The sequence below is a fragment of the Myotis nattereri genome (assembly GCF_964212035.1).
Source record: "Myotis nattereri genome assembly, chromosome: 2".
NCBI classification, from domain to species: Eukaryota; Metazoa; Chordata; class Mammalia; order Chiroptera; family Vespertilionidae; genus Myotis; species Myotis nattereri.
This window is the reverse complement of record NC_138076.1, coordinates 24,435,919-24,448,181: the sequence shown is the minus strand read 5'-3', so window position 1 is coordinate 24,448,181 and position 12,263 is coordinate 24,435,919. Positions and strand designations below refer to the sequence as shown.

Here is a 12,263-nt window from a genome sequence, read left to right as displayed (position 1 = left end):
CATAACTGTAATTTTGCTACTGTTATGAATCATAATGTAAATATCTGATATGCAGGATGTATTTTCATTGTTACAAATTGAACATAATTAAAGCATAGTGATTAATAACAAAAACAATATGTAATTATATTTGTGTTTTCCGATGGTCTTAGGCGACCCCTGTGAAAGGGTCGTTCGACCCCCAAAGGGATCACGACCCACAGGTTGAGAACCGCTGCACTAAAAGATCCCAGCAGGTAGAAGAATCAGCACACACAAGCCTATATACTTTCACTCACAGGATTTATTTTGGTTTGTGAAACTGAAAGCTTTAAGCCATAACAAAAGGAGAGAAAAAAAAGCAGATTTTTTTTTTTTCATTTTTGGATCAGGCCAGTTAATGGTGAATTTCTTGGTAACATCTTTTCTCCAAACTATGGCTTTTTAACATTATTGCCCAGTCACTGCTGTAAAAAAAAGTATAGAAAATAGAAAGGTTAAATTTTAACTTAATAAAACTGTTTAATTTTACTATGTATATATAGGTGTAGAATTTCATTAGTATAATAAGACACAGGTTATACTGTCACAATCTATGCCTGTGTTCCACAAAATTTGTAAACCCATTTCCTTTTCCTGAATCCTTTGTGCTAGCCACATTAAAAAAAATATTATAAATTGGTATTTATAAATATCTCACTTACATAGTTCCTATGCTTTATCTGGGTGAAATAAATCACCAACAAGGAAACAGAGAGGATAACAATGAAAATATGTGAAAAAGAAATAATAATAATGATTGATTGATCTATTTTCATCTACAGAGGAGGAATATTTCCAAGAGTTTTCTATGCATACCCAACAGTTGTCCCACATACATATGTTCAAAACAGAACTCACACTTCATTCCCCTCCACATCATCCTTCCAACAAAGTACTTCTTAGCCTACTGTACAATATGTGTTTAGTAAAAGGTGTCATTATCAATTTTGTCAGAAATGTTTTAATTTTCATAATTCTTTGTAGAATAACAAATATATCCATCCAAATATACCCACCACTCACCACTTAATCAACTCTACTTCTGTTATATCTCACAAAACTTTTTGATCTCTTCTCTTCCAAACCTGTCCTTGTCATATCTTTCCTGTGTATTCCATACTCTCATCGCTGTTTCCCTCATTTCCAGTGCTGGCTGAATCTGACTGAATTCTCCCCTGCTTCATTCCAGCAAACTATATCATGTTAAGTTCTTCCAGTACTACTTCAAAAATTCTTTCACATGTTCCCAATCATATATGAGAAAATGTAAAACCTAACCAGTGCACACCAGACAATCGGTTACCTCCTGGCACATGATTACCTATGTAGATTTTATCTCTCAATGTTCATAAATTTTAAAATAACATTTAAAATGTATTAAGAGAACAAATTTAGAAACAGGTCTGGGTTTATATTTTAGCTTTCCTATCTTCCTGCTTTATATCAATAAACATTATTTATGTACTTTTTCTTACTCTATATCCAAGCTCTCAACTCATTCTGTTAGTTCATCTTAAAAAAATGGTTCCTAAAACTATTTTTACTGTTGCTGGTCTTAGGTATCATGCTGTTTTCTCTTGGGTTATTGCAGAAATTCTAGATTAACCACTGTCTCCACTTTTACTCTCTGTCCTCGTTATTTCAAACTCTGCTCCAGAAAACCTGACATCACCGTTATTTAACAAACATTCCTGACTTTTTCTGCATTGGATCTTTCCTGTGTTTGCAAAGCTCCTTCTCAGTTATATGCAAGTATAGCTCTGCCATCTGAATCCCTGTGTAAGACAGCATTGATTTATTGCAGCAAAAATGAAGCTCTATTTTTAACTCTGGGAAAGGCTGGATGTCTGCTTTCACATTTTGCCAAGATAAGGGCAGTGAGGTTGATGATCATCTATTTTAATTTTTTTTTTAAAAAAAAAGGAACCTTGAGACCTTGTACCTGAGGTGTCTCTCTTACCTCCATTACTGCCTGCACTCTCTCTTGCTGTGCTGTATCCTTTGAATTTAAATAAAAGCCTCATGTGAGATGACCCTGTGAGTCCATGAGACTTCTTTCAAACACCTAAATTGGGTAAATATTTTCACCTCCTTCAATTCGTTGCTTACATATCACTTGCTCAATAGAGCTTACCAAGTCAACCACATTTTAGAAACTTCCTATCAAATTCCTTCATCAACATCAACTCTTCTAATTACCCCTCCTGCCCTAATCTTTCCCATCTTTCCAATACACTATATAATCGATTTATGAAATGTATTTGTTTATGGACTGTCTAACCCATTTTTTGAAAATTTTGAGGCAAAATCTTCATGTAACCAATCAAGAATTTCTAGCAGGAGAAGGCTGTGAAAAACAGGAAAAAATATCACCTAAAGCAATATAGTGAATTTATAATTTAAGAGTTGGAAGAAATCAGAGAAATCACAAGATCAGTGTAAAGCTCTAGAAGAAAATAATTGAAGTTGGGTGGTGGTAATTAGTTCTGGGGATGCTTATCCAGCATGAGGATGATACTATGATTGGAAGATTTGAGAGGGAGATAGTGAGCCAAGTGCCAAAATTCTCATCTGAGATTTAGATTTTAATTGAGTAATCAAAGAAGAAGTAGAGATTGGTCTAGTCAGAAATAAGACTAATTTACATTCTGTGTAGGAGTTATAAATGTGTTCTCTGGTAGCAGATGAGGAAACAGATACACTGACTTAACTCTCAAAGTCTAGTATACAGGAATGGCATGTAATTTATTAGATGAGCACTGTTCTCATTCTTTGTTGAATGTTTGCATTTTTGCATTTAATCCAAATGGTAGATCTCATATCATGATTTCTTTATGCATATGAGTTAAAATTTGAAAAATATATACAGATGCCTACTTTATTCCATCTTGGAGTATGTAATTGTCTTTTTGCCTTGAAGAGTACATGTAGCATTTTCCTTGACATCTAATATGCCCTTACTAAAAGTACATTCCATTACCCACCCCTATTATATAATAGGCTATATATATCAAAATTGTGGAGTTTTTATTTTAACCCTTGAGTCTGATAGTCTTGAACTCCAGCTCCAATACTTACTAAAATTCTATACACATGGGAAATTATTTAAATTCTTTTGTCTGTTTTCTCATTTATGAAACAAGAATAACCATAACCATGGAATTTTAGTGAGGAAGAAATGTAAATATTTGAAAACAACCCATATAAGTTTACCAATGAACACATTAAGTGAGTGAGCAGGATACATGACAATTTGTAACTATTTTAAGAATATATTTAAATCTCTTCAAAGTCATTCTTTTTTTCAAAAAAAAAATGGTTGACAAATCACTGACTAATACTGGTTAACATTAACTACTTCTGAAGATTATAAAACAAAATTTGAATTAGTTTAAGATACTGGCAAATAGGAATGATGGTTGTGAAACATGGAAAAAATATGTTTCATACTTAGATATTGTTAAAGATTAAAAAATATCTCAGAAATGATATTTTGTCAATAATTTGATTCCTTCATTTCACCTTTAATTCTGTGTATGTCATGTAGCTGTTACTACTGCTGTTTTCTGACATAGACCTGTATAAAATAAATAATATTAGTTTTAGGTTTGGAAACATTTCAATCTTAAGCAACATCAAGAAAAGTAACAAAGCTATATTTGTACTAATTACTCAAACAATGTAAGCCAAGATACACTTTGCTTCCCATATTCCAGTCAGTGATCCTATTTTTAATATTTGGTCTTTCTAATGTTAACCTAACGACTTATCCTTGCAACCCTGTAGCTCCTTGGTTTTGCTCTAAAACTTAGACTGCCAAGACCAGTTTTAGTTATGATCAATATTTCCCCACTATAACATCTCTTTTAAGTCATGTTTACTCCCAGCAATTATTCAGATTTGTCCAAGGTGTGTTAAGAACACAAGAAGACTTATGCCAGATATCCATTCAAGTCCATTTATAATAGTTTTTTTTAATTATGTAATGTATATATAAATCAGGCAGAATAATACACTGAATTTAATTAGTTGCTGCTATGTTGTTTATAAATAAAAATAACTAACTTAGGAGATAGATGTGTTGATACATTTTTTCTATAATTATTTTATTTATTTCTGCAAAATTAGGAAATAGAACAGCCAGTGTTCCTCAGTTGGTTGAGTATCATTCGTACACCAAAAGGTCATTTGCTCAATTCCTGATCAGGGCACTTTCCAAGGTTTTAGTGTCTTCCCAGGTCAGGGTGTGTGTGGGAGGCAATTAATCGATGTTTCTCTCTCACACATCTCTGTTTCTCTCTCTCTCTCTCTCTCTCTCTCTCTCTCTCTCTCTCTCTCTCTCTCCCTCCCCCTCACCCCCTTCTACTCTCCTCTTTCTCTGGAATAAAAAGAAAACATATTTTAAAACAAGAAAGAATGAGAATCATTGTGCTTTAGCATGGAATAAAGAGACCCACTTGTTTATCTTTCATTCTGCATTCTAATTTTTCTGACTATTTCCCAAGAAGATTGTGGCTTGTATTGCTGTTATTGTTACAGAATAAAGTTGTACAAGTACCTTCATTCTAACTTTCGAAACACATGAGCAATATTAATTATGTGTAAAATGGGTGGTATTCTGTGTTCTCTCCCTTATTCTTTGCTATCTTATGTTTTTCTTACCTTCTACATATTCTGTTCACAAAATTGGCATACCTATCTCTATTAATCTGAATGTGGGGTTTCTTGAGAAAACAAAAACAAAAACCTCCTAAAGCAATTTTACCTAAATGGCTTCCTATTTGAAAGGCAGTGAGGATTTACTGAGTAGCTTCAGATTTTTCTGGGCCTCTATGCACATGAAGAATACCTACCTACCTACAATCTGAAAAAAAAACTTATATACTAAGACTCAGTATTTCTACACATCAATCCAATCCATCCAAGAATTCCTACTTGTAATATTCTTGGCTACATTTGAATTCTTACCAAAATTCATGTTAATATAAATATAAGAAATAATAATTTTACTTACCCTTCACTTAGTGCTTCTTCTCTTTTCCAAAATTTCATTTTATTCCACTTAAGAGCAATGATGGCAATTAAAATAAGGAAAAGTAGAAAAACGAAGAAACTGATCAAGAGGACTTTTGTTTTAGGAGCAGCATGTCGTCTTTTTATTGGCCAGTTTAAAATTTTCCCTGAAAACATGAGAGTACCTCTTAACATTTTCAAAAGTGATATTTAAAGCAAAATAGAATTTGATTTATAAAAATTTGCAATTCCAATTATAATAAATGAACTTAAATTTAAAAGTGTTAAAGTGTTTTTCCAATATTTTGTGACTATGCCACAAAGTGCATTATATATTTATGTAATTCAATAGATATCAATACCATTTAAAAGAAGATAAACAACCCAATCAAAAAATGGGCATCAGACCTAAACAGGTACTTTTCGAAAGAGGACATAAGGAAGGTCAAGAGACATATGAAAACATGCTCAAAGTCACTGATCATCCAAGAGATGCAAATTAAAGTGACAATGTGGTACCATTCACACCTGTCAGAATGGCTATCATTAACAAATCAACAAATGACAAGTGCTGGCACGGATGCGGAGAAAAAGGAACCCTCTTGCACTGCTGGTAGGAATGCTGACCAGTGAGCATTCCACACACACACATACACTTTGTTGGCCTCATGTAACTTGGGATCTAGGCTATATCTTTGTTCTTTTGGGGACCCGGTTTTGCTACTCTTTCTTTACTTGAAGCTGAGCTTTTTTTTCCTAAAATAACTAAAAATGGAACTCATATTTGACCCAGTGATCCCACTTCTAGGAATATATCCCAAGAAACTAGAAACACCAATTAGAAAGGATATATGCACCCCTATGTTCATAGCAGCACAATTTACCATAGCTAGGATTTGGACACAGCCTAAGTATCTATCAGCAGATGAGTGGGTTAAAAAGCTGTGGTACAGCTACACAATGGAATACTACATTGTGATAAAAAAGAAGGAATTCTTACCATTTACAACAGCATGGATTGAACTGGAGAGCATTATACTAAGCAAAATAAGCCAATCAAAGAAATATAAATATCACATGATCTTACTCATTTATGGAATATAATGAACAACATAAACTGATGGGAAAAAAAAAGAAAAAAGAAAAAAAAACAGATCAAAAAACAGAGAAGCATCAATCAAACTGTCAAACCTCAGAAGGAAGGTAGGAGAGAGTGGGGAGATTGGGGGGAGATCAATCAAAGGATTTGCATGCATGCATACTAGTATAAGCATAACCAACAGACACTAGGGGGGTGAGGGCATGAGTGAGGCGGCGGAGGGGACAACGGATACTCTTTATTTATTCTTTATATCCTAATGTTTTTATCATATTCCCATCTGTTAAATGCTACTTAGGACACATTAAATTGATATTACTACCTAATACATACTTCCATTTTAAATACAGAGCAAACAAAAGAACTGTTTTAAAAAAGTGATTTAATGAAAAATTATTGATGGGGAGAAAAAAGATGGTGACTGTCAAGAATGTAGGGAGGGAGAGTGTGTGAGAGAATGAGGGAGCAATAGAGTATGTGGATGTATGTGGTGTACGTATGTGTGTGTGAGCTAGGGACAATTAGATCCTGCAGGTCTTCCTAGGGGCTGCCAAAACAGGCAGTCTTAGATAGAAAAACCCCACTGCCACTGCAGACACTCCAGGGACAGCCAGAGTGGGCCCAGAGACTATGCCATCTTGAAAAACAGAATTGCTTGAGACTAGGATCCTAGCCTCACCACCACCCCATCTGGCCTCAGACGCAAACTGGGACCCTACAGCCACTGGGGACAAAGACCTGTGACCACAGCTGCAGAACCACAGACACCAAGAATCCAGACATGCCAGCCACAGATTTTTGTGAGTCACAGAGCCCATTCCCCTCCCTGCAGGATCACTGCAGCGCCATAGGAACTGTTGGACCCACCCCGCTCAAGCAGGCCTCCTACCCACACAGAGCGGCTCTGGCTCCACTGCCTGAATTTGAGCCTGTGTGCACAAACACTGAGAATCTGTTTTCAGCAGAGTGCACTCTCGTGACCAGACCCCACTCCCACACAAGGCAGCAGTGCCACCTGACCTTGATTCTGGACAAGCGCACATGGAAATCTATTTTCTGCGGTGCAGGAGTGGACCTTCTGCTGACACAGGAGAGCTGTGCAACCTGATCCCCCAAGCAGACCAGGGACCCTGATTCTCTGAATGAGAGGCAGCACTGAGCACCAGTGACTTGACTCTGTTTCTCATCACATGCACTTGGGATCCCTGATTCCCAGTGCATGCACACTAAGAGCCAGTGACTCCAATTCTCGGTGCATGTGCACACAGGGACCCTGATTCTCAGCGTGAGGCTGCACCAAGCAAGACTTCAATACTCAATTCTCAGCATGGGCACAGAGGGACTCTGACTCCTGGCATGCACTAGGGGACTCTGATTTTCAGCACACACCAGTGGGGTCTCTTTTTCAGAGCGGCGCAGGCAGGATTCCTGATACTAGGTGTGCACATGAGGCTACACTGAGCACTGGTGACCCTGACCCTTGGCGAGCATGTCTTCCACCAACCCACGGCAGCCACATGTCTTGATGTTGGAGCTTTTCAGTGACACTTGGGTGGTGTGAAGCTCTCACTGTACACAGCCTAGGGCCCAGCAACTCGGCATTTGAACCTTCTGGGGAGACAATGAAACAATCCACAGAGGAAAGAAAAAGAGAATAGCCAAGAAAGGAAATAAATGAAATGGAGAAATGCAACATGACAGGAAAAGGAATTCAGAGTAATGGTCATACAGGTCATACACAGGATGGACAAGAAAATCAACAACCTATGCAGAAATCAGGAACAAATCAAAAGTGAAATAGCTACAATCAAAAACAGCATGGAAGGTTTCAACAGTAGACTAGAAGAAGCAGAGGATCGAATTAGTGAGTTAGAAGATAAGGTAGAGGAACAAACCCAATCTGAACAGCAACTGGAGAAAAAAATTAAAAAGCAGAAGAAGAGCCCAGGGGAGCTTTGGGACAATACAAAACAAAGTAACATACATATACTAGGGCTGCCAGAAGGACTAGAAGAACAGCAAGGATTAGAAAACCTATTTGAAGAAATAATGACAGAAAACTTCCCTAATATGAGGAAGAAAAAATGTTACACAAAAACAGAGAGTTCCAAGCAATATGAATCCCAAGAGACCCACACCAAGACACATCATAATTACAATGGCAAATGTTAACGACAAAGAGAGAATCTTAAAGGCTGCAAGAGAGAGACAGAGTAACCTACAAAAGATCCTACATCAGATTATCAAATAATTTCTCAACAGAAACACAAGAAGCTAGAAGGGACTGGAAGGAAGTATACAAAGTGATGCAAAGGAATGAGTAGAAGAATACTTTATCCAGCAAGACTATCAATCAAAATTGAAGGGGAAATCAGGAGCTTCACAGACAAAAAAGGTTAAGGGAGTTTATCACTACCAAGCCAGCAATGCAAGAAATGCTAAAGGGAAAGTTGTAAAAACAAGAAATAGAAAAGGAGGAAGGACCACAGGCATAAAATACAGAAATGGCTACAAACAAGTACCTATCAATAATAACATTAAACATAAATGGATTAAGTGTTCCAATCAAAAGACATCAAGTGACTTGAATGGATAAGAAAACATGACCCATATATATGCTGTCTATAAGAGACACACCTCAGAACAAGGGCCTCATAGAGACTGAAAGTGAAGGGATAGAAAAATATCTATCAGGCAAATGGAAATGAAAAACAAGCTGGGGTAGCAATACTTATATCTGACAAAATAGACCTCAAAGTGAAGACCATAACAAGAGATAAGAAAGGCCACTTAATAATTCTAAAAGGATTGATACAGCAAGAGGATATAAATCTGGTAAACATTTATGCACCCAATGCAGGAGCACCCAAATGCATAAAAAAAATTCTGGAAGCTATCAGGGGAGAGAGAGATTGACAGCAACATAATCATAGTAGGAGACCTTAATACCTCATTAACATCACTGGATAAATCCTCTAGACAAAAAACTAGCAAAGAAACATTAATCCTAAATGACTCACTAGATCAGATGGACTTAATCAACATCTTTAGAACATTCTACCCCAACACTACAGAATATACATTCTTCTCAAGTGCACATAGGACATTTTCAAAGGTAGACCACTTATTGGGACACAGGCAAAGTCTCTCCAAATTCAAGAGGATTGAAATCATATAAAGCATCCTCTCAGATTACAATGGCATAAAATTAGAAATCAACTACAGTAAAAATAATCATAAAAATTCAAACAATTGGAGGCTGAATAACACACTATTAAACAATGAGTGGATTACCAAAGAGATTAAAAAAAAAAAAGAAAGAAAAAACATCCTGGAAACAAACAACAGCGAAAGCACAACAATCCAAAATTGTTGGGACACAGTGAAAGCAATTATGAGAGGGAAGTTCATAGCATTACAGGCCTACCTCAAAAAACAAGAAAAACTGGTAATAAACCATCTAGCTCTGCAACTGGAAGAACTAGAAAGACAGCGATAAGAAAAGCTCAGTGTGAGCAGAAGGAAGGAAATAATAAAGATCAGAAGGGAAATAAATGACACAGAGACCAAAAAACAAACAAACAAACAAACAAACAAACAAACAAAAAATAGAAAAGATCAATGAAACCAAGAGCTGGTTCTTTGAAAGGATAAACAAGATTGATGAACCTATATCCAGGCTCGCCAAGAAGCAAAGAGAGAGGACCCATATAAACAAAATGAGAAACAAAAGAGGTGACATAACAACAGACCCCACAGAAATATGAAGAATCATAAAAAAATTACTATAAGCAACTCTACTCCAATAAACGGAACAACCTAGAAGAAATGGACATATTCCTAGAAAAATACAAACTTCCAAAAACTCAACCAGGAGGAATCAAAAAAACTGAATAGGCCAATAACTATGGAGGAAATTGAAGCAGTAATCAAAAAACATCCAACAAAAAAAATCCCTGGACCAGACGACTTCACTCACAGGGGAGATTTATTAAACTTTAAAAGAAGAAATAAAACCTATCTTCCTCAGACTATTCCAAAAAATTCAAGAGGAATGCACACTTCCAAGGTCTTTCTATGAAGGCAGCATTACCCCAATTCCAAAACCAGATAAAGACAATACAAAGAAAGAGAATTACAGGCCAATATCCCTCATGAACATAGACACCAAAATCATCAACAAAATTCTAGCAAATCTAATCCAGCATTACATTAGAAAGATCATACACCATGACCAAGTAGGATTTATTCTAGGGATGCAAGGATGGTACAGTATCCGCAAATCGATAAATGTGATACACCACATAAACAAACTGAGAGATAAAAACCATATAATCATATCAATTAATGCAGAAAAAGCATTTGACAAAATCCAACACCCATTTTTGATAAAAACTCTCAGCAAGGTGGGAATAGAAGGATCATACCTCAAGATAATAAAAGCCATATATGACAAACCCACAGCCAACATCATACTCAATGGGCAAAAACCAAAACCATTTCCCCTAAGAACAGGAACAAGACAGGGTTGCCCACTCTCACTACTCCTATTCGACATAGTACTGGAAGTACTAGCCATTGCGATCAGACAAGAAGAAGAAATAAAAGGCATCCAAATTGGAAAAGAAGAAGTAAAACTGTCCTTATTCACAAATGACATGATATTGTACATAGAAAACCCCAAAGACTCCATCAAAAAACTAGACTTAATTAATGAATTCAGCAATGTAGCAGGATACAAAATTAACCCCAAGAAATCTAAGGCATTTCTATACACCAATAGTGAACTTACAGAAGGAGAGTCTAAAAAAACAATCCCATTTACCATTGAAATAAAAAAAAAAAATTAAGATGCCTAGGAATAAACTTAACCAAGGAGACAAAGGACCTTTACTCAGAAAATTTCAGATGCTAAAAAAAGAGATAGAGGAAGACATGAACAAATGGAAGAATATGCCATGTTCATGGATTGGTAGAGTCAACATCATTAAAACACCCATGCTACCCAAAGCAATCTATAAATTCAATGCAATCCCCATTAAAATACCAATGGCATACTTCAAAAACCTAGAACAAATTCTCCAAAAATTTGTCTGGAATAAAAAAAGATCCCAAATAGCAGCAGCAATCTTGAAATAGAAGAGCAATGTTGGAGGGATCACTAAACCAGATCCCAAGCTATACTAAAAGCCACTGTTCTCAAAACTGCCTGGTACTAGCACCAGAATAGACATATAGACCAGTGGAACAGAACAGAGAACCCAGAAATTGACACAAGCCAGTTTGCTCAATTAATATTTGACAAAGGAGGCAAGAGTATACAATGGAGACAAGAAAGTCTCTTCAGTAAATGGTGTTGGGAAAACTGGACAGATACTTGCATAAAAATGAAACTAGACCACCAACTTACACCATATACAAAAATAAACTCAGAATGGATAAAGGACTTAAACGTAAGATGGGAAACCATAAAAAATCTTAGAAGAAGCCATAGGCAGCAAAATAGCAGACATTTATCGTAGCAATATCTTTGCAGATACAGCTCCTAGGGCAATGAAAACTAAAGAGAAAGTAAACAAATGGGACTACATCAAAATAAAAAGCTTCTGCACAGCAAAAGAAACCATCAACAAAACAACAAGAAAGCCCACCGCATGGAAGAACATATTTGCCAATGTTATCTCTGATAAGGGCCTAATCTTCAACATTTACAGGGAACTCATACAACTTAACAAAAGGAAGACAAACAATCCAATCAAAAAAATGGTCAAAGGACCTAAATAGACACTTTTTGAAAGAGGATATTCAGAGCGCCAAGAGACATATGAAATCAATGCTCAAAGTCACTAATCATCTGAGAGATGCAAATCAAAACAACAATGAGGTACTGTCTTACACCTGTCAGAATGGTTATCATCAACAAATCAACAAATGACAAGTGCTGGTGAGGATGTGGAGAAACGGAACCCTCATGCACTGCTGGTGGGAATGCAGACTGGTGCAGCCAATGTGGAAAACAGTATGGAGTTTCCTCAAAAAATTAAAAAATGGAACTGCCATTTGACCCAGTAATACCACTTCTGGGAATATAGCCCAAGAATTCAGAAACATCAATCAGAAATGATATATG

General features: G+C 36.2%; 1 protein-coding gene across 1 annotated transcript in view; it reads right to left on the bottom strand.

The window, feature by feature from the left end:
- Nucleotides 1-267: 267 nt before the first annotated feature.
- LOC308512648 (A disintegrin and metallopeptidase domain 3-like) overlaps nt 268-12,263 on the bottom strand; it is a gene marked incomplete at its 5' end in the record, with an annotated part of 51,275 nt that continues 39,279 nt past the window's right edge. Inside the window, 2 exons of the mRNA XM_081082248.1 lie at nt 268-446; nt 5,036-5,201. Of these exons, the coding sequence (XP_080938374.1) occupies nt 377-446; nt 5,036-5,201 (236 nt within the window). The 3' untranslated portion in view covers nt 268-376. The remainder of the gene's footprint in view (nt 447-5,035; nt 5,202-12,263) is intronic.